The following is a 23,111-nucleotide window of genomic DNA, read 5'->3' as shown; positions in this document are numbered from 1 at the left end:
TCAAGCTGACACATTTTGAGTGGCTCCTTAAAGCTAATCACCTTTTCTATCCATGTCCTTTCTACATCTTGACCCGCTGGTTAGTGACAGTACGTCAAGCCGACTGTGTAAGCAAGCTGGGTTGGCTGCTGGTCTCATGAATTGCCCTAACATAGCAATATAAGATAGGGCTGTAGCGGCACGTATAGAAGGGTAGAGTATAGGTCTCCATGTCCCACCTGTTCTGCTCAGTCTGTCAGCTGGCTGGGATCTGTCCTCCTCCCTGGGCAGCCTGGGAACTGGACCCAGTACCATCTTCACCAGCTTTTGGCCCTCCCGCCATGATGCAGGGCTGATTGCTGCAATGACATACCAGGAGAGAGCATTGCAATTCAATATGGTTCATGTTGACCTTGTGGAACATGACTGCATGTGTTAGCACATATGTAGGCATGCCACCACCGGAGCAAGTCGCCAGAAATTAAATATACACAAAGATTAGAGAACAATGAGAGTGTGTAGGATTGCATTTGTGGTGCTCAGAGCGTTGCTTTACATGGGCTAATCTCTACAGCTCTTTTCACTATGCCTGTATTATAACGGAGTGCAGTTCCTGGTAATGAAGTTGTACATCCACTAACCAAGCAGCTGTTTGTAACTGGGCGGATGAGCAACTGAACCTGGCCACAGATTTCAGAGGGCTATTTATAGTGTTGTTCCAGCACGAACGAGAGAACAGCCAGACTTTAATGACAACACAAAAGTTGGAATAAACTCAAGCAGACACCAGGCCCAGAGTGAACGAGAGCTAGAGAATAGGAGAGGTACATTTTACTATCAGCTTCCAGGATATCCAGATTACCTTTTTTTGGTACTGTACTGTGGTCTAGACAGACTCATAGATGAAGATATCTAGCAATCATGTTTACATGTGTGCCTTCGGAAGCATCTTTGTGAATGAGCTATCCAAGGTCTGCTATGCCCAGTATACAGCAGTATGTGGCTATGACTCCTCTATGTGGGTGTCTGTATGCTACACAATCTGCATTTCACACATACTGAACATTTCTCCAGGGATTAGAGTCTTAACACTGCTTTAGGAGCCAGCAATCTCTCTGCTTCATGTACAAGAACACACACACAGGTCGTGTATGAGACAACTGAGTAGACGGAAAGAAAACACACACTACTGTAGTTTGAACACTGGCTTCTACAGTCTGTCTGACGAATTTACAACATTATCACACCAATTAGATTCAAATGAAATAATTCGTTATTATTGTAAATTAATATTTGGTGTTTAGCTTGAATGTAAACAAAGTTTGCACTTGATAAGACTGTATCACTCTCATTGTCTCACAGACACTAGAGCAGCACAGCCAGTTGAGGAAAAGCCTTCTAAGCACACCGATAATAAAATTCTGCCCGATTGTTCCACATATTTAGCTTTCCTGCTGTCACTAATTGAAAATAACTCAAAGGGTGGGTTGGCCCCCGGACATAAAAGAGGATTATTATACCTGGTTTTGCATTAAGGTCAGAGGAAGGGGCCGATCTGTGGACCTTCCTGACTGGTTTGGGAGGCCTCCTCTCTTTGGACCTGTCTGTTCTCGGTTCCCTCTGCTGCTGATGTCTGGATCTGGTGCTCTCTGTGCACAGAAGACAAAAGCAAAGAATAAGCAACACAAACTGACAAAAAATTCTAAGCTAAAAAAATTTCAGTTGGCTGAAAAACAAACCCAAAAATCTCTGATGTTATAAACCAAAGACCATGAGCCTAAATCCTCTTTGTTTATGCAACACTCCTTTGTGGAAAACAGTCAATACATTTTATTTTTTTGCACTTCTGAGAGATCAATACATTTTCATGCCATGTTCATGTTAGCTTGCTAAAAAACTGTTTGTGTCCTATGCTTACCAGCAAACTGTCGTGACAGGTCCCTGTATATTTCTCTGCTGAGGTTATGGAACTCCTCCTCCTTCCAAACTCTCCCATCAGGAGTCCGGATCTTTGTCTCAGTACTGTTGAAACCTGGGTGTATAAAGGATTGAAGACGTAAGCTGTAGCATCCTGTTTCCTACTGTAAAGCTATAATTTGTATCGCTAAAACATTAAACTATTTACATATCATCATGTCTTTTTTTTTTTTTTTTATAACAAAAAGGTCAAACAAACGAGAAAATGTAAAGTTTGGGAGATATCCTACACTGATGGTACCTTTGTATATCGGTGCAGGCGGTGCAGCTGCTACTTTCCGTATTTTGACTGTGGGCATGTTGCCAGTACCAGCATTGTTACTCCCCACAGCTGCCATAATGGGCTGTTCCAGATAACCCAGCAGCTTCTCTCTCTCTGCAGACTCCTCCAGATGTTGCCGCTGCCTTCGAATACGCTCTTTGAGCTTCTCCAGTTTATCATCGGGCTGATGTCGCCTTAGGTTCTCCAGCCGCTGGGAAGCTGAGCCTGGGCTGGTGGAGGGAGTGCTCTCCCTTCGGGGTGTGGAGCCAGGGGCTGGAGCTAGACATGGACTTAACTCTTGGCTATCCATACCAAGTTGTGCTTTTGCAGGGCTTTCATCCTCAGCCTCCTCCCATGCAGGGACTCGGACACCTGTGAGATGGGACTGGTTTCCAATAGTCCTCAGGGTGTCCAGGGCTGGCTGGTCATTGAGGTAGCGGACCTCGGTGCTCTCCAGAGCCGAAGAGTGTGTGCTGTCGAGGTCCCTGTCTGTCTGTTTATCCCTGGTGTCTCTCTGGTAGACCAGCTGGCTAAGCAGAGGATCTGAGGGGGGCGGAGAGGATGGCTGCGAAGACCCTGGCACTGAGTGCAGGCTGTAGGCCTCCAGCTGAGAGGAGGGATGTGGTGGAGGGGTGGCCTCTCTGGACACAAACCAGATTACACGGGATCAGGAAGGGGATCAAGATTTACTCTTAATTTACCACTCACTAGTATACAGAAGAGCACATGTATGGGTGGTCAAAGGGTATAGAAGTTAAATAATGAAAACCATTTAAAATGTACAAACAGAATGAAAAACAAAATGTAGAATTTTGAAATGATGGAACATTTCTACTACTTTTTGTATTCTACAAACTCTTGATAAGATATTCACATTTAAAATCCAGTAATTCTGTGAAAAAACCAGAGAGGTTTTATAGTATCCTTACAAACAACAGAGCCCCAAGCTACTGAAGTACCTATGAGACATTTAGCAATGAGCTATTCAGAGGAGATGTCAACAACATATGGTCTCTGAATGGAAGTCTTGAAGAGCAGAGAGCGTTGGGGGATTGACTGTTATTTAGGTGAAAGAGCTCTCCTGATGTATCAAGTTGAAACAATGAGCTGACGCAACAATTACAATGAAAACAGACCAGTTGAGGAATAAACACCATCTTATTCTGTTGTCGCTCTATAGAGCGCCAACACACTATATAGTATGACTAGATTGGTATCATCTAAATACCGTGTTTTTGATAAGTGTTTTTAGAATGAATGTGCAATAAAGCCTTTATGCTCTTAGGCATAGTTTTAAAGTTTGTTTATTGTAGAAGATTTTTAAATTGATTTGATCGGTGCTTGAAAGCATCAACCACAGATATCCAGTCTAGAGTAACTCACCTAGAGAGAAGAGGCTACGGATGTATTTTATACATGCTTTTTAGTGCAGTTTTTGTACCTGTAGGAGGCTAGCGGCTCCCTGAACTCCACGCTGTTGTTTCTGCGGACATTGCTGTCCTGGGTGGCGTTTCTCAGCGGGCTGCGTGAGCTGCTCTTTTCTGGACTCTGCTGACTTCGCCCCCTGCGCTTTGAAGACCCTCCATGGTCATCAGCTCGTTGACCATCTGTGAAAGAGACAGCAATGTTAAAATAGTTAAGAGTTTGAGTGTCAAATTTAACTCGTGATAATGACATTTTGAAATGACTCACCCCTGCAGCGAACCGTCCTAGAGGATTTCTTCTTGGGAGGGTCCATGACAGAGTCCAGGAGAACCCCCGTCCCTGGAGCTGCCTCTAGACGGTTTTCTATATGCCGCAACTACAGAGGGAGAATACGTGTCAGACTCCTTGGGTTATGTGATGATGAAAGGGAATCATCTTCATTAGCTGTTGCAGACTGTATTTCATAACTTTTATGAAATGGAAAATATTTTTAAGTAGCTGACAAAGTCATTCAGCAGAAAAGTGTTCCAGGTGTACTTACAGCAGCTTTGGACTGGGACAAACTTTTCCATACAGTTGTCAGCTCTGACGAAGAGGATGAGAATGAAAATCCATTTTGATTGGTGATAAGAGAACCTCTTGCTATGTAAACAACTCATATGACACGTCTCAATAATGCATTTTAAAATTAAGTGCTTGTGAGAATACGATAACAACAATACAACTGAACTTCAACCTTTCACACACCTGTGCCATTATGGTGATCTGTAAGCTGCTGAGGAGAGCTTTTCAGAGACACATCAGTCCTCCTGCTGCTCCTCATCTCTCTCATTCACCTGAAGCCAAGATTAGACGGAGGCCAATCATGAAAACCAATACTGAACAAAGGTAAATGTGACATGAATCAACTCTTTTACTGCATACAATATGCACAGTCTGAAAACAAAGCCAGTTACAATTCAGCAATCAGGCAGATACAACTTTTTTTTTTTAACTGAAACCAAAACAAGGAGTAGCATACAGAACCAAAATACATCACGCACTTTCAAACTAGAAAATGACTGACAGAAACAAACCTTGATGACAACTGTCGAGATGGGGAGCCATGACAAGCATGTGAACCAAGTCAAAATCGTGGAGCCTAATTTGTTACTAGTGGAACACTACTACATCAGCTTGTTGACAGCAGACTAATGTCAGCCTGCCATTTAAAACCGGTTCAACAACAGCACATTCCTCTAAAGGTTTCCATGTTGGAAGGTAAGCGGAACTAAAGTTTGTCACATGTCAGCCATAAGATGTTTACTCAAAGCACCCGTTAAGCTGGAGAACAGGTGTCTGGTCCTACGTAGGTACTACTCTCTTGAAGTCATTGACAAAATTATATTTCATTGTTTTATTTTGTCTTCCTGAGGCAAAAGTCTGCCAATTTGTTGACAACTTTGCCACTTTAATCAGTTAACTGCACCATGGATTACTAAGCAAATCTCGCTTAGTTCCTTAGCTCCTGGGTGCTTTGCACACCCTTTGACTCATGAATAGTTCTTCAGAAGTCATTCCTGTTATCCATAACAACCACGTGACACAGCCCTGAGGCGCTCAGGAAGAACACTTAAAATATGTCGGTGATGACCGTGACTCAAATGAATGGTGTAATTGTGTATTTTCTGTAATCTGAATTTAGGTGGGACTAAATCCACAACTTACGGTTGAATAGACAACAGCAGCTAAAACTATATACCGTACATCTGTAAACAGTAGTACATTCACACATAGAACTAACGTTTTCAGTTTGTACTCTTGCCTATGGTGATAAGCTGACGTTAAAAAACTGAAAATTGCACACGCCAGCATCACATGAATCACTTCCCTCAAAGCTCGGTTAACGACTCGTAATGCAAGTTAACGCTTGTGAGAGAAACTTATTGCCGCCCATTCAATCAAGTTAACGAGCAAAAGGTCTAAAGTCACAAGCTTCAGCACCATTTACTGGTCCTGCGTTGCTGTCGGAGAGAATCCGTCCAATTCAGGCATTTAGAGCTCATAAAGTTTGTTTACAAACGTGCTTTGACATTTAAAACTCGTTTGAGGGAAGTTGAACCCATCAGCAACCTATCAGGACGAGAATAAACGATGTCGGGTGAACTTTGGGTGAGAAGAAAACACAATGCATCAGCTGGAGTGCATGTGATTCCCACTAAAACGAACGAAACCGTGTGAAATCAAACGATGGCCATATTTTCTTCTTCGCTTACCGACTGAAGTGTTGCTCCGCGGTATCAGCTCAGTGCTGAAACCAATGGCTGGACGCTGCACTACCAAAACACACATGGAGGGACATTGACTGTTGCAATATAGCTTCCGACCACTAATGTCATGACTGTGCTTAAGACTGCTTAGCAGTACACGAGGAAGAAATGACGTGCCATCTTTGACTTTACATGGTTTGTATCGACTTTAACTTTAATCACAATCACTCCATTGTCGTCAGCTGTGTTAGTATTACTTTGTATTCACACTGCATCACCTTTTTAGACCGCTGAGCACTTTACCTTCAATTTAGAGACTTTATATTTTCTACAATAGTGTGTAAAACACCCGAGAGCCTGAAATAAGTGGGTTCACACTGATCTAAACTATTCAAAGGCTAGCTGTCGCTGGTGTTGACGACAGCACTGTTATCGTTGCATATTATAATCTAGCGTTATGTCAATACTAAATTAAACCGCAGGCAATGGCCATCTAGCTCACGTAACAGTGTAGAAATGAGTCAACGCTACGAATGAAACACCCTGTCCCGGAATTACTCACTCGTAGACTCAAACACAATCCTTCATTAATCTAACTACTTTCCGGGGTGAACTAACAGCCATGGTATTACTGTTTTATAAATCGAAATAATATTAAAACAACGTGAACTTCACAACAATCTTTTTTTTGTTATCTAGCACAATTGTTGGCTGTCCAAAAATTATGTCTACGACTCATTCTACCATCTGACTTCAAGATGACTTATTTCTAAATGTCTTCGGTCCAGGGAATAGTCGGAGCCGCTAACTCGAGAGTTGACGTGAATGCGAGCTGACAGGAAAGTCATGAATTAACTTAGCTGACCACCTCTTCGGAGAAACATAAAACACACCTTTAAGGAAACAATCCGACGTGTCTAGATGTCCACATTCATGCTGACGTCCCAATGATAAGGAAATCCTCACTTCTCCGGACTTCTTCCTCAGTTTCGTCCAGCTGTCTGTTTGCTAACGTTAGCGTTAGCCAGCTAACGTTAGCAAACCAATGTTAGCTAGTAGTTGTGCCAACTAAGCTAGCAACTTTTTCTAGCGACATACACCCATCGTTGTTGTCTCAGTGTTAGTCGGGGCAACCAAATATCCAGGTCATCTGTGAGATTCCTAGAGATAAATGTCGCTACCCGCCTCAGAGGTTGCCTTTCCCGGGTTACTATGTTGATGTTTCTCAACAGTGAAAACTGGGTATCCAAGACTGGTAGGTGACTGAGACCGAACTATCGCGAGATTTGGACCGCGTCAGACGCTCGGAAAGCCCCACCTAGTGCGCGCGCGCGCGCACACACACACACACACACACACACACACACGCACACGCACACGCGCACGCACACACAGGCAGACCGTAAAATCTCCATAAATAAATACATGATAATAATACAAACACTACACTGTCCATACCTAGCTGTGAATATATAAAGGGAGTTAATGTAGGCTATTTATTCCTCAATGTCTTTATCTATTTAGCAAATTCATATTTTCAGGAGTGAACTAAAGAAGCCAGGGGATGATAAACGGTGTCAATGATTAGGCACAAGTATACAATTAAGTAAAACCAAATTGTAAAAAAAATATAGATTATCATATTGGAAGGGAATCAATTTACAATTTAACATCGTATTGTCTAAAGTTAAACTTCCATATTGTAGAGTGTATTCCTTTTTTAGCCGTGAAACTGAAAATAATCATTAATTAGTCAGAGCCATAGACTGTAAATACACGTAGTAAGGGCAGAAAAAAGCTTACTTGCTGCTACCAATACAACTTATATGCATTTAGTGCCACCGAGCGGCCTGAGTGTGTATCACACGCAGAGGGACACTACCGCATCGAGTCGCCTTGAACGTTACACTCATTCACAAAACAATAATTACCATAGCCCACTAACCCCGAATCCAGTTCAATTGAGTGATTTTTCATCCCAAGATTATTGCTTCATTTTTTACATTCGACTGATTTTTATTGGGGTTCGAGTTCTCTTACACAGGTCCCCATGGCAACAAATGGAGTGCAAAAAGGGTGAAATAGTTTGATGATAGGATCTGAGCCCACTGTTTAACAGGCGAGTCATAAATATATAATCTGCAGTGCAGCCTGTCATAACCATGAAGCCATAAGATTCAGGTTTCCAGGTTATGGCTGCTTGTTGGAGCACGCAGAATGGGCAACAAGTAGGTTACCTGTAGACTACTTTGCTGTTTATGAGAACACACCAGGCTAAGTTACATGTGGAACTACATGCAATTTGTCATACTATAGCGGTTTTAATTGTGTTTTTTGGGGTCTTTTCAATTAAAGGTGCTGTAACTGACTGCTTCGCTTCAATTCCCCGGCTTCCCCTTGGCTAATACCCCCCCCCCCCCCCCTCTCTCTCTCTCTCTCTCTCTCTCTCTCTCTCTCTCTCTCTCTCTCTCTCTCTCTCTCAGTACTGGCAAGGGGACAGTACGGCGGACGTTGTCGTTCAGTGTCTCCCGGCACATTTTTATTTTCTGTGGAAAGATGAACGACATGGAAAGGAGTTCTCTCTTTTTAGGTAAGACATTCTCCGTATTTTTTTTTATATCCAAACAGGTGTTAGTTTAAAAAAACAAACTGTTTTGCGCTTATAGCTAAGCTTATAGCTTATATCAACAACTACATCTTTTTTTGGCAGAGGTTATGTTTGTGTGCCACCCAGATAAACAGGATGCAGAAATCCATAAAGAGGAATTCCTTCAGTCTTTATTAATAATACTGATCATTGAAATAGAATGACTGCAAAGCTGAGTTGAAACACAACAGTCTGCAGTTTTGCCGACATTAAAACACGTTTTTTCAGCAATGGTGATATTTTTTTTGTTCGATTAAATGTTTTTGAGAATCCTCTGTGTCTAACAAACTGTGGAGGGCAGATGTACTTTTTTTCTATAAAGTATTTTTTTTCCTAACTGTTCAACCCTTATGCTGTCTTTCAACTCCACTGTATACTTAATAAGCCTACACAACGTGACTAAATCAGTAATGTGAAAAGACAGTGACCGAGCACTAATCTCTCTTCACATTTACCAGTGAAACAGGCTGAGACAGGAGACTGAGTCATTAAACTCCTGCTATTACAAGAAGATCAAATCTTCATAATCAGTGTGTTGCTCCGAGTGACAGAGCAGGTGTCAGAATGAGGGCCACGTAGAGGCAGACTTGAATTAGGTTCTGCAAATTACTGAGTGGGCCGAGACCAGATAATGATAAAAACATTTGCAGGCTGGTGAAGAAATCTCTTCCTTGCTCTATCTCAGATGTTGGGGAAGGTAGCGATCGTTACCTCAATGAGGAAGGAATTAATTATGAGAAGATGAGAAAATCAAGACTACATTTGCTCCAATTAATTAAAAGGAAGCATGTGTCTGACAAGTTGTTGATGAGGTTTAAGACACTACACTGCTGCTATTTGCTCTTGAAATCTATCTATCAACTCAGCTGTTTGTCTCTGCCCTTGTATTTCTATGACCTTGGACTTTATCAAATGTTATGTATTTTTTTATTATCTTCTGGAAAAAAAGCTCATCGGGAAGTACTTAGATAAACAAATCCATCAGAAGCAGAATAACAGCCTGTTTTCTCAAGTCATGGGAGGTTGACACTAAAGGAAGAGGCAGTTTGAATAATCAATGTTTGGATGACAGGCTGCTGGAGGCAAACGCTGTGTTGCCAGTCGACTTCATCACTTCACAATCTTTCTTTTTCCTGAAATGGAGCCCTACAATTGCAGTCATGCAACCTCCGACAACACCCAGTTATACCGTTCAGTGGTTCAATAGGCAGGTGATCAGCTTTGTTCTAGAATTGATCAAATGATTGAGTGCTAATGGATCAGTCCTGCTTCTCCGGGGTGACTTGTTAATTATTTCATCACATTAACATTTGTCAGCTACCACCCACAATCCAGTTTGGGTATATTTTCTTCTTATTGTTTTTTGTTAATCTTTTCTTGTCAAGTGCTCAGATTGTCCTGCTTGAATAACACCACTCCTGTCTCTCAAATTGCAAATTGGTTTTCATGGTGTATAAATTAGTGCCTCTGTTCAGCAATCAAACGGAACCTGACGGCACCTCTTGAACTGAAACAAGCTGTATGTTTCTTGTACCACCTACAATGCATTTTCACAATGCTGAATAGTTGTGATTCATTATTTACAAAGATGATTAATTGTATCTTTTATCGCCTCAAGATGCACACTAAATTCATGTTTAGTTGCCACATGCAGTCTTTCTGTTAAACTCTTGGTAAACACACAAAGCACACTGTCCAGAATGCTGTCAGTGCTTGTTGTTTCAGAAAACGAACCAGTTACAGTGTCAGTACAGAGATACAGTGGCTTCCTGTTAAGCCTGACACTAGATCTGAGTAATAAAAGAGATATATGCACATCTCTTTTATATAAGAGCAGGTAAAATCAGTCATCTTTCATTTATATGTTTTGTGTATGAGGGTATCCATGTTTCAAATACACTGTAGTTTTCCATCAGCCTGATGCATTTGGCAAAGATTTAAATGTCACTGCCATGTAATCCCTTTGGGAAACAATGTTACACAGCAATAATATGCATGTGCCAGACATTCTACCTAATATCATGAGCTATATATGGGATGGAAGGCTGTAATGTCGTTGTGCAGACATTATGCCTGAAAAGCCTTTTTTATGTTCTGACAACTCCTTTCCACAGAATGTAATCACTTTTGTGGTAGTATCCCGTTAGATTTTAAGTGTTTGATATTTATATCAATATATTATTCAGTTTACCTTGTACAGAAGAGAGACTGTCTGTTGAACTGAACAACACAAATACAACAAAATCAATAAAATGTGCAGTTAAGCATGTTTTTTTAATATATATATATATATATATATATATATATATATATATATATGTATATATACAAAACAACTGTCAAGTTGGACACCATGTTGAAAACCTTTCTCCCTGTTCACCAAACATCTTAGCATCACTGAAACTTTATGATAATGTGATATCATAAGACTGAGGAAATGCATCATTTTCCACCAGTTCCCTCCCCATGAGGCTACTTTACCGTCCAATGATTGGACCATAACAGTGTGGTGGTGCTATTAGTTGTGTTGATCATTACTCATCTCATGTGTCAGTGATGTTGTGTAATGGTCTTTCATGGAAGGTCATCACAGCGGTAGGATCCCTTTGAGAGGCGTCTGTCATGGCTGCAGTTAAAGACAAAAAGCCTGAGTGCCTTATAAACTATTGAGGAAAATGAGCACAACGTGTGTGTGTGTGTGTGTGTGTGTGTGTGTGTGTGTGTGTGTGTGTGACTCTCTCAGTGGCTGACAAACTTATCAAACTCTTATCTATCTCTAAATAACATGAATTCAAAATGATACTTTGTTGTTTTAGAATGTTCCCAAAGGTGTACAATAGTATAATACAAAGCAAAATGTAAGAGACAACACACCAAACACTGATCCAAAAGTTGAGCTACTAATTGTCTACTAGTAGTCTACTCCACCGACTGTGTGTTCCAGCCACATTGTCGGACTCACTGAAAATACATAAATAAAGGATCAAAATTGATGCAGCAGGACCAGAGATGTTGTCTTTTTTATTCCACACATTCTTCTTCCTCGCCGAAACCTGAGGCCTCTATGCAACTCGACCACTGACAGTTTGGTCGGAGATTCAGGCTCACTTCCTTCGATCTCCAAATTGTAGTCTTCAGCTCCAGCTAACACTGACTCAAGTGACATCACCTAAGATCATTTATTAGACTCCAGATCCTCCCTCTGGAGCCACAAAAGGCTTTAAACAATACTTTTTTACACATTCACTATTAACCCCCGAAGACTTTAATGTGTAAAATTGGTGACGTTTCCCTCTAAATTTCCCTCAAAGGCAACCCATCAGGTCAAAAATGTATCCAATACTTTGACATTAGCATGTTTGCGCACTGAAATGCACCACAATGTAGAAGAGAAAGTTGTAAATTGAATGTGCAGATGTTGGCACTGCCTAATGCACTCTGTATAATACAGAACAGTAATCCAAAGTGGCTTCATTATGAGAAAGCCACAAGCTCTAAATTAGAGGTTTGCTAAGAAAGAGAATATAAGAGTTTTAATTGAGAGGATTCATATACACTGTAATGATCTATCATGTGTCAGTGTTCCTTACTCTTGGATGAGCAATCTGTTCTAATGTTTGTACGAGGCAAACAAAGCTGTAAGATAACCTACAGCATGTGACCAAAACTTAACTTTGAGACACTTGAGTTGTATATGTGAGTAGAATATTGTTCCTGTGTGGTCCTCTGTTCCCACTGCATTGTGTTGGATAACTCCTAAAAGTGTTGGTCTAACATTGCGTTCAAATTCAAACACTAGATGCATCACACCAGCAAACAAAAAGATGCATATACAGCCCTTTTTAAAAAAAAAAATCTGCTTTAATCAGTCATCTTTTTGCCATATTCTTCCATTTTGCCTATATGATGAAAGAAGCACATTTAGGAAATTATATTGGTTACTAGAAATAACCAATATAGGCCAAATTTATATAACTCAAATTATCAGATTTCTCAATTCCTCTTTTGGACCATATAAGCTGTCCTCAAGATTTCTTAACATTGCGGTTGAAGCTCCTGCACCTCGTTAGAAACATGATGGTTATTTTCGGCTGGCTCAAATTTATGCCAGATTCCCTTCAAACGCCCATTAGGTCCCTGGTGACATAAAACTCCCTGACACATGTTTGGCCACTCACCAGGTTGACGTCCAGGTTGAGGGGTGGATGTGGTGGAAAAACGATGTGTAATCAGGCGGCTGTGTGTGCCGTTGGGGGCAGCAGGTGTGAGAAGGTTCCTCGCCTGCCAGAGCCTCTCCTTCACTCCTCATTAGTAACCTTGTAGACACCTGGCTGTCAAACAAAGAGCGTTAAAAACAATTCAGCCCCTCTAATGTTGTGGTTCGGTTTTTGTGAAGACTCACATTCTTTTGTCTGCTTGAATCTGGCCTAAGTAACTGGAAAGTCACCACGTGTAGCTGTGAGTAACACATTAGATAGTTTGTGAACAATTTTGGATAATGGCAGCATGAAAGCTCAGTGACTAAGGCTTCTCAACAACTAACCTCTTAAAAGCTAATTAGGATGATTATATCAAACCACAGTCAACTTTCTTGGCAGTTTGGTTTTGATAATTGTGTGGGGCAACCACAATGGAGTGCAGAAGGAAGCAGCTGAGTGTTGATGTTTTAGTCATTGCACTGCAGTGTGGGTGTTTTTTTGAGCACTGTGAAGGTCTGTTTTTGGACCGGGGCTGGTATGTGTCTGGCTGAACTAATGGTTCTGACAATTGTTGCTAAAGGGAGAAGAATATGTTTTATGACATTTCAGCCTTTATCTTTGTTTTCTTGTACAAATTACTGAGTGTTCTTCTTCCTTCTCGTTCCTGGTCACAAAACCTTGTTTGCACGTGTGGTTTTTTTCATGCCAATATTAAAGGAATAGTTAGACGATTGGAATATACGCTTATTGGCTTTCTTGCGGACAGTTAAATGAGAAGACAGTATAAAGACTGTGAAGACAAAATGCATCACATAAGGGTTTGTTTTGTATCTCTTTTTTTTATCTCACTGGGGATCTCACAAGCAGATGGCAGATGACCATAAACAAGTCACTTAAGTGCGTCAGTATTGAATACACTGTATGATATGTATACATAAACGCAGTCTAAATGACCTTTACTTAAATGCACCACAGAGGAGCCAATTGCACTCGTTGTTTGCTGATAAGATCTGTACTGACTTAAAGAGCAGCCTTGTGCTTTTGGCAATTCACAATTAATGTTTACTCTTCTATACTTTCATGCCAACATCAATGTCTGTGTCCATTTTAGCAGCTTTCATCTTCTAAACGTGGCCTATTTGTCATTCAACCCTTTACTAACCATATTTGTCTAAAAAAAGGTTTTGATGTTTTTACCAGCCTATTTCATTACGATTGATCATGAGCATTAGCACCTGTCTGAGTCAATTTATTTTGCCTTTGTTGTATTTTCCTGTGACTGGTGCTTTTTTGGGAGTGTAATACCCAGATCTGGTGTTTTGTATTTAAACACCCCTATATGTCAGCTAAATTGTCTTGGCATTCCTATTCTCTGGCAGCTAGTTTGAAAACATAATTTTCAAAATGGATTCAGTAAGCCCCGGATCAATGAAAGTTCCTCTGCCATTTCTCACACAGAGTTCCCCCTAACGGGAACCATCTGAATGGGCATACTGTATATATTCATATCTATATATTTCCCTGTCCTCCTCTGACTCTTATGGACATCATTTTGCAGCACTCAGTAAAGCTTTGGAGAGAAGAAAGAGGGCTGGACTTTAGAACACCATGTGTTTTCTGTTAGCTCATAATCATTAAGCAGCTACAATAAAAGCCATTTTACCTATGGTCCCCTTTTCTAGAGCAGCAGCAGAGAGGGAAATTCAAGTTGTCAGAGGTAATCGTGGAGGTAATAGACAACATGGTCAATCAGGAACATCAGATTGTTTTCCTTAAAAAAAGAAAATAAGTAAAAGTGTGCTTCAAGAAATTGTTTATATTTTATAATGAATTGATGGCAGGTTAGGTCACTCAGTAACGGCCCTAATTAGATTTTAGCTCTTTTTCATGTTGAGGATATATGTCCAGTTGGACTATTCCAATTCATTTGTTTGGCAATTACTCAGTGTAAAAACAATTTATTTGAATAAGAGTTGGGAGAAACAGAGTTTTGGTTATACTAGCACTGAAGCTGCATTTCATTGCATTTAAATGTACAACTGTACTTCTTAATGTAGATGACAAGAAACTTGGACTTGAGCTATGGTGGTCCTCTTGCAGCAATGCAGTTTTAAAAACAACTCGCTTCATCTAGGCATTGAAACTGTTGCCTGTTGTAGTCGTAACTGCCACTGTCTGACTGTCTCCTTGTTTCTCTCAAATTATTATGCCTATTATAAATTAAATTAGCTCAGAAAATAGTTGAATAAAAGAAAGTGAAGTATGATATTTCCCTGCTAAGTGAGATTTGAAGCGTAATTGCATCACTGGTGATGTTGCTGGCTTTTCTAAACTGTTGTACAGTTATAATGTATAATCATACTTTTGCAAATTAAACAAAAATATATTATTTTGGAGACTAAAGTGAGTGAACTAGTTATTTTGTTTTTTTGAGGTAACACACGGTAATACTTTTTTTGGCCACTTGGGGGCAGCACAACCAGCTACCTAACATCTACATATTATTGCCTTGTAAAGATGTTGTGCTGAATGTGTGATTGTTAGCTAACAGTTACAGTGACAGTAACTTACGTTACAAGAACATCAGACACAAAATGGTATTATCATTTATTTGAAGCAGTCGTGTTTCTGGTTACCTGACAAATGTATTTTTTTTGTCTCCACTAACTCCTGAGGGGAATATGTGGCTCTTTAGCTGCTAAATGCTCCACTATGTTCACCAGCTAACTGCTCACGCTAACTTTGTGTGTTGTTTGGTGCTGAGCTGCTAGCTTACAGTGGGGTTAAGGTTGGCTACAAAGATAAGAGGGGTTGAAAAACGGTAAAACTGTTGTGGACTGTATAACCAAAAGGAGTTAAAAGATGCTCAAGGAGAGACTACAATGCCGATGTGGGATTTGGTAAATCACAGCTAAACTGAACAACATTTACTCCGTATGGTCACACCCAGTTGGCCCATTTGTATTACATTAGTTAATTCAGAGCTGACCTCCCATGCCTCAGGAAAAGATGAATGTTTGATGATTAATTTGCTGATTCTTTGCCACATTTCTCATTTATTTCTTTAGCCCCCCCCCCCCCCCCCCCCCCCCCCCACACACACACACACACACACACACACACACACACACACACACAATTTATGTCACTTTCTGCCTCATGAATAATAAATCAAATTGTTGCTGGTTCATTTGTGTTCTCATAAACAGTTCAAAGAAATCTCTCATATCAACCTTTGATCTGCTGCTTGTCGTCGTAAAGCTGCTAGTTGTTCCGGGGTTTTGTCCTCTTCAGTAACAGATATTAATAAATCAAGTAGGGCTTTTTTTTCAGTTTGTGCAAAAATGTTGATATGTGGAGGTGTAAGCGAAGACCTCCTGAAATCAAGGAGGCGACGCTTTCTTGCACCATTGACGCCATCATCAACTCAAGAGGGCCTCTGATCATCAGTGCCCCATTCATAGCATGGTGTTCACTTATTGACCGTCTATTTAATTGCTCTCAACGTGCTGAAGCAGTCTGATGGATTTTAAGCAGATGCTCATCACAGTTAAATAGCTTTCATCCTTTCATCCTACTTGCTCTTTACAACTACACAACGTAATCTTTTTAACGGCTTGATATTTTCACTGCACAAGTTATTTAGAACCATTTCTCTCCGAGGGCCTGTAAAAAACAGAAATCCATCATTTGGGTAGCTAAATTGGTGAGGGCTCCATAAAGCCAGAGTAGGAACAGGAGCGAAGCTGAAGCGTTTGCAGCCTGTCAGGCAATAAGATGTATTGAATGCGTGTCTTGCTGAGCACGTACCCGAAACCAGAATATAGAGAAGATGGGTTGAAAAAAATAACAATCCCTCTTTTTCTTCACGCCTTGTAATTGCGTAATTAAGCATCACACCAGAAATATATGAGCATTTGTTTTGAGGGTTGCGTTACAGTTATCTAATTAGTTTTTATGCTCAGAGGACTAGTAATATTTTAAACTGACTGAAGAAAGTGAGAGCTGTTGGGCTATTGGCAAATTGCCTAGCTGAACAAATTCATATTTACCAAGAAGCTGAGTCTCTTTAGGCTTATGACTGATGTGGCTGTGATCTATCACCCAAAAACAAGCTGGATGAGTGTCTGCACCTGTTAGTGGGAATGATGTTGCTACACCAAATCTGCTACAAGGGGTGTAATGCAAAGCTACTATCTGTATCTGATAATTTCAAAAAGATATCCGTATTTGTCTCTGTGTACCGATTTACAGCATGCCGGAAGTGAGTAGGGCTTGTTAGGAATCCCCTACTTGCAATGACTAATTTGTATTTGAACTGCATTCTCAAAAACGTAGCAGACGTAGCAAACGTAGCAAACGTAAATAAAAGCTTTTTTTTTGCTTTTCTGATAGACACAGAACATGAGGTTTTAACAGTAGGAAAACACAAGTCAGAATTGCAATGGGCCATTTTGCATGTGGTTGTGTATATAATGGGAAGAGGCCCAGATGAAAGTGAAGTTGGTCAAGAAACTAGAGAGCTATTGAAAAAGTCTGAAAAAAACACTTTTGGCCATTTTGCACTCGCTTTTGAGACGGTCCCTGACTTCAGCTTGTCAGTTTCTTGTTTACTGTCTAATAAAAGATCCAAACAAACTGTTTTGTGAATCTTTGATGTGAATTAAAGTTTGTCTATTAATATTCCTGTATTCCATTTCCTCTCTACTCCCTTTCCTCCCTGCAGCACTATGCTGAGATCCCGGGTAGCCTTCCCACCATGCTGGAACTGGGCTCCTGTTCGGTCAGCTCTCAGTCTCTGACAGGGGACCACAATGCTTTGGGGCTACCGAGAGCCCCATCAGGGCCGGAGTGTTCAGGAGGTGGTCCGGGCATGGGGGCGATGTGTGGTAGCAGCACCCCGAGGCACCACATCCTTCTCTCGTCCCCAACGGACATTGAGAACTGGCAGAAGCATCGTGCAGGACTGGCCGCAGGGTCGAGCCTGTTGTCTGAGTCCCACTCCTTCCTGGAGCCCCAAAGTCTCTCGACCAGCTACGACACCCTCTACCTCCCACACATGTCCGGCCAGGCTCCCCCTTTAAATCCGAACCGTCTCGGCCTCTCTCTTGATGTGGCTTCGACTTTTGAAGTTGGAGCAGGAATGTTAGGGGTGGATGGAGATTTGGCGGTCAGTCCCAATGTGATGAAGAGACGTCGGGGCGGCCTGATTGAGCAGAAGGACATTGTCAAAGCACACCAGGCTCATAAGATCCACAGCACACCACAGGCACGACGCAAGGAGTGGGAGTGAGTATGATGCTGATTTACATACAGAACCCTGGCTCTCTCTTTCTGTTACCTGCTAAATTATCCCGAGCCATAGTCCTGAATATAATAATGTAGAAACAAACCACAGCAACACAGCTGTATACAATAATGTTTTGACCATTTGGGAATATGATAACATCTGCTATAGAGATGCTTTGGAATCTCAAAGTACAATTTAATTATATTTAACATCATTGTGACAAAATTCAATTCCCAGCATGTTGTCAGAATCAAAGCCTATGGTAGTGCAACTAAGTGGATATAATGGTCAGCTCTGTTGCGACCACATTTTAGATAACACTTTATTTGTGTCGTCAAATGATAGTATTCAGGCTGGATGATAAGGACAAAATCGTCGTTTTCACACGTTTTCTCCTCAGTCATGTCAAACACACAAAGACGTGTTGTGGTGTTGACAGGAGTTACAGTCGTAAAGATGGTGAAAAATATCCAATGCATGGGTTTGTGTATGTTCACAACACTGTTTAGTGGGTATGAGTGCAGGTCTAAAAGAATAGTTTGACATTTAGCAGGTGAGAGAGACCGTTCTCATGTTTGCATACAGTCAGTTAGCCTAGCTTAGCATAAAGATTGGAAACAGTTAGCCTGGCACCATCAAACAGTAACAAAATCCACCTACCAGCATTTAAACACCACTAATTAACACATCTAGTTTATTTAATTATGTGCAAAAACCGAAGTTTAGGAATACCATACTCTATTGGGGGTCTATTTTTTTCGGCTGCAAGTCGTTGCTGCTCCCAGCCAAGCAATAGCGGGGCACATTATTAATGTAATTTTTCGTTTTATGTTTTAATTGGTGAGCTTTAGAGGTGCTGATAGGTGGCTTTCGTCAGCTGTTTCTCCTGCTTCCAATCTTTTTGCCAAGCTAAGCTAACTGGCTGCTGGCTGTGTGTGTATTTACTGGTTTCCTGCCCTGCGGCGCTGTGGATCTTCTAGCTGATTATAGCAGTGACGCCCCCCTCTGTTTCCCTGCTGAAGCTGGGGCTTCACCTCTAGTGGTGTTGGCACCCTCTGTGCCCCCCTGCCCCTGCCTCACCACAGGTACAGGATGCCACATCCCATACTGAGTTATGTCATTGGCCAAAGAGACAGAGGCTTGGGGAGCGTGACGGCGGAGAGAAAGTGGGAGGATGGATGGGAGGTGGAGAAGAGATGGATGATGACATACAATGAATGCAGGGGAAGAGATGAGGAGGGAAGAGAAATAAGAGGCTCTAATTTGCATTTGATATTTAAGCCCATGTGACAGTGGTATTGATGTGGTTGATAACTGGATCACCAGGCCTGTTGAGATGCTCAGTCATGGACCCGATAACTATTCTCTCACCTGCCTGATATAATTATTACAATACCACATGACAGATCTACACTTCATCCACGGAGAGGACAATGACCAGAGTGAGTCAGGATATGTAACAACCATGAACATCCACCTCTCAGGGCCACTTAGCAACAAACCCACAGCCACCTGACAGGAGGATGGAAAATGAGATGTTGCACCTGAGCCAAAGTGTGCACCTGCTTTTGTTATTCAAAGGAAATTAAGCTGTTTTCAAACCAAGCTAGAGCATTATGTGGTGAAAAAGAAAGCCCATGTGAGTTTTATTCCAAGCAATCAGCAGAGCTCATGGTAATATTATTCAGTTAATAACTTAGTTTGTCCCTTGTTTCACTTTAGCCTTTAGCAAGATATCTACATGGATGGATGTTTGTAGTCCCCAATGAACTACTTCTAAGTTATATTTACCCCATGACCTGTCATATAGTGCCACCATCACGTTAGAATTTGGTGTGAACATTCATAACTCCCTGAAGACAATTCTTAACGTAACGAAACCGTGTGTTGTTTCTTTCTAAACCCTTTGTGTTGTGAATGTTAATGAGCAGTACAGCGTCTATGAGCCACCGACTTTGTCCCTAGTCTTGTTTTTTTATGTGCAAAAAAAAAAAAATTGGTGCCTCCAATTAGGATATCATGAAACGTTTGCTTGTCACATAGCTCCGCTTGAAAGACATGTTGAAACAGCAAACACTGCTTTGTAAATGAAGCAATTAAGCCTCAAATTCTGGTGTCTTGTTCTCCTCTTGGCAGGGGTTGAAAGTGTTTTGCATGTTTGTGTCTGTATTTGGGTGTATGAGTCTGTGTGTATGTGCATTTGTGGCATTTGACACGTGGCGGTCTGGATAAAAACATCCTTTCGGAAGTGCTTGATGTAATAACAGTACTTAGATTTGGCCTTAGCGTGGCCCTAATGACAGTAATCAATCTGGCATTTCAACGACATCAAAAGGAGTGGTTGGTCACAAATAGAGGAGGGCACTAAAAATGTTTTGGTCTCTGTTTGACCTTGGTGCTGTGTGTGTTTTTGTGTTTGATTTATGTGTGTATTTCTGAAGGAAAAAGGTAGAGATGAGGGGTGAATACTTTGCCAGAACGTTTTGCACACTATTTTAGACAAATTTCATAAAAATCCAACAGAAGAGTTTCTGAAAGAGCAGCAAGACTATTTAGCCTGAGCAGGCCAGTTTCCAAGTGACAGCACTGTGAATGAGACCATACCCCAAGATGAATATTTGATGTATTCTAGGAACAACTAGTTGTCATTTGTGGCATATAGATTGTGTGTGTGTGTGTGTGTGTGTGTGTGTGTGTGTGTGTGTGTGTGTGTGTGTGTGTGTGTGTGTGTGTGTACTGGGAGTAGACCTACTGTGGAGTCTTGAATTAGTTTCTTGATTTGCATTGATTTCAATTCTTCTGGGTCCAACGTCACACCTGCATTGTGTGCTAGTCATCTTTCACACTGAATAACTCCTCTGTCTGAGGGCACTTGCGCTCTCCTCAGCACACATTCACAGTAAACGGATGCAGGATGACTGAGACTGAAGTGGCTGAGTGTAGTGATGATACAATTGCGGCTCTCCACAGTCTCTGGACGATTCAATTGTACAGAAATTACCGAAGCATCTGAAAAAGGGATTTTAGAAAAGAGTAAATGGCACTTTGTTTCCCCCCTTTTTGCAAACACAAATGTAATCGTGTGTAGAGTAAACACCTGAAGTTATCTGTTCAGATTCTTGTTTGACTGAAAGCATTGAGGCAAGTATTCCGATTTTATATTCAAATGTTCTTTGACAATGTAAAAATTAGATCAAAGGACATTTCTTGTTTCATTAGAAGTTTGTTTAAATTTGTGAGATGGAACCAGCTTGAGGATATAGACATTTTCTTAGGAAACTACTGTATTATCATTCTATGTGATTGATCCATTGTATCCATTTCAAGCCCATTGAGGCAAATTTGTGATTTGTGATATTGGGATATATAAATAAAATTGACTTGACTTGCATGGCAAAAGCGAATGATTCCTACAAGTCAAACACTCCTTCATATCTTTGGTCAGTTTAGTCTGCTTCACATCAGAGCTGCATTTTGTTTTTTTAAGGAAAATATGACACCACATTCACAATTGTCCCCAAACTGATTGCACTTTACTGACACAGGATTTTCAGATTTTTTTTTAGTCTGACATTTCCTGACTAATAGCACTTATTTTTACAATCAACACTTGAAATGATGAAGGTACATGAAAATGACAAGGTGGTACAAAATGTAAACAATACTTTTCATTATATTTCAATATGTTTCATTTTTACCACTTTACTTAAGATTTCATTAAACTTTATTATTTTTTTTCTTTTTACAAAATGTAGCAAAACACTGGCAACGAGGAACATCTTGGGTAGCTATTAACAAAAATAAATATGAAATATTGTACTACCTTGGCTGCCTTGCTGACCGGCAAAACACACACACACACACACACACACACACACACACACACACACACACACACACACATAAAATTGCACAGTGAAGACATATTGAGGGATGTCATATCAACAATTAATGTAATACTTCACAGGTGATGTATTCTGTAAATGCTCCCGGCCTCAGTGGTTACAGATGGAAGATGAAGACACCCGCACATCATCATTGCTGTAGCCACTATGTGTGTGCTGTTTGTATGTGCGTTGTGTTATCTGTGGTTATCTGCTAAAGGCAAGTCCCTCCCGTCCGCTTTGGCTCTATTCTCGGCAGGGGTGTGTTTACAGACTTGGACCCAGTGTGTGACCCTTATTTCTACTGATCACAACCTGATTGTAGCCCACTGGCTGTGCCTCTGGCCATCCACAAAGAGTCTTCATTCGTCGACTTCATTGCTCACAGCTACAGTTGGAAAATTGCCTGTTTACATCAGTGTCCGTGTTTTCATGCTTTAGGCACCAAGCACAAGCCTCATTATTTTTCCACCGGTACAGAGAACATGGTTCGGGGGTTCTTGTTTTATTTGAAGACTGCATGAGATATACTGAGTGAAGCAGGGCCATAACAAATGACTTTGCTTTTTGCAGACGGCACGCCCACATGAATAGCAGGGTTCGGTGACCACTTTGGTCCAGACTGAAATACCTAAACTATTGGTTACAGATCGATTGAAATGATATTTTATACAGGCATTCATGGTCCGCCAAGGTCACAGGATGAAACCTGCTGACCTTGGCGATCTCCTGACTGTTGCTTTAGCGCCACGATGAGGTTTACATTTGCGGTTTGAGTGAAATTGTTTTGCCAACTATTTGATGGATTGCCATGAAGTTTTGCAAAGAAATTCTTGTCCTCAGGATGAAATGTAATCACTTTGGGGATCCCTTTATTTTTCATCTAGTGGCATTGTCAGGTATTTTAATTTGGTTTTGACCAAATACTTATAACTATTGACCTTTCCAGCAGCCTTAGTTATACTTTGTGTGTCATGCAAATTAGAAGATGTCAGCATGCTAACATGCTAAGCTAAGATTTGTTATTTAGCTCAAAGCACCACTGTTTAAGTATGGCCTCACTGAGCCGCTAGCTGCAGACTCTTGTTAGTCTTGTTAGAAAGATTCCTCATTTCATAAAAACGGTGGAGTCAGGGTTATTTTGTTATCAATCTGGGAAGATTCTTTCTGATGTTGAGCGTGAAAATTGATTTGGATGA

The 23,111-nt window shown here is 41.0% G+C and overlaps 2 protein-coding genes across 6 annotated transcripts in view; one reads left to right on the top strand and one right to left on the bottom strand.

Annotated features, from left to right (window-relative positions):
* The window catches only part of cep350 (centrosomal protein 350), a 30,954-nt gene extending 23,826 nt beyond the window's left edge, over positions 1 to 7,128 (bottom strand). Inside the window, exons 1-9 of the mRNA XM_068707337.1 lie at positions 6,786 to 7,128; positions 4,391 to 4,479; positions 4,185 to 4,228; positions 3,911 to 4,019; positions 3,660 to 3,825; positions 2,198 to 2,859; positions 1,898 to 2,011; positions 1,500 to 1,628; positions 219 to 338 (exon numbers count right to left, since the gene is read on the bottom strand). Of these exons, the coding sequence (XP_068563438.1) occupies positions 219 to 338; positions 1,500 to 1,628; positions 1,898 to 2,011; positions 2,198 to 2,859; positions 3,660 to 3,825; positions 3,911 to 4,019; positions 4,185 to 4,228; positions 4,391 to 4,475 (1,429 nt within the window). The 5' untranslated portion in view covers positions 4,476 to 4,479; positions 6,786 to 7,128. The remainder of the gene's footprint in view (positions 1 to 218; positions 339 to 1,499; positions 1,629 to 1,897; positions 2,012 to 2,197; positions 2,860 to 3,659; positions 3,826 to 3,910; positions 4,020 to 4,184; positions 4,229 to 4,390; positions 4,480 to 6,785) is intronic.
* Positions 7,129 to 12,939: 5,811 nt separating this feature from the next.
* LOC137870257 (voltage-dependent R-type calcium channel subunit alpha-1E) overlaps positions 12,940 to 23,111 on the top strand; it is an 87,189-nt gene continuing 77,017 nt past the window's right edge. For 4 of the 5 annotated variants that reach the window (XM_068707334.1, XM_068707336.1, XM_068707332.1 and 1 more), the window contains exon 1: positions 17,579 to 18,027. In XM_068707334.1, the coding sequence (XP_068563435.1) occupies positions 17,612 to 18,027 (416 nt within the window). In that variant the 5' untranslated portion in view covers positions 17,579 to 17,611. Of the gene's footprint in view, positions 12,998 to 17,464; positions 18,028 to 23,111 lie in introns of those variants that run through there. The other variant, XM_068707331.1, reaches the window with a different exon arrangement.

The sequence above is a fragment of the Cebidichthys violaceus genome, unplaced genomic scaffold, assembly GCF_023349555.1.
Source record: "Cebidichthys violaceus isolate CVI_PGR_0920_01 unplaced genomic scaffold, fCebVio1.0.p SCAF_13, whole genome shotgun sequence".
In the NCBI taxonomy this organism is placed as follows: Eukaryota; Metazoa; Chordata; class Actinopteri; order Perciformes; family Stichaeidae; genus Cebidichthys; species Cebidichthys violaceus.
Note: the sequence above shows the minus strand (reverse complement) of the source record. Positions and strands in the feature narration are given on the sequence as shown.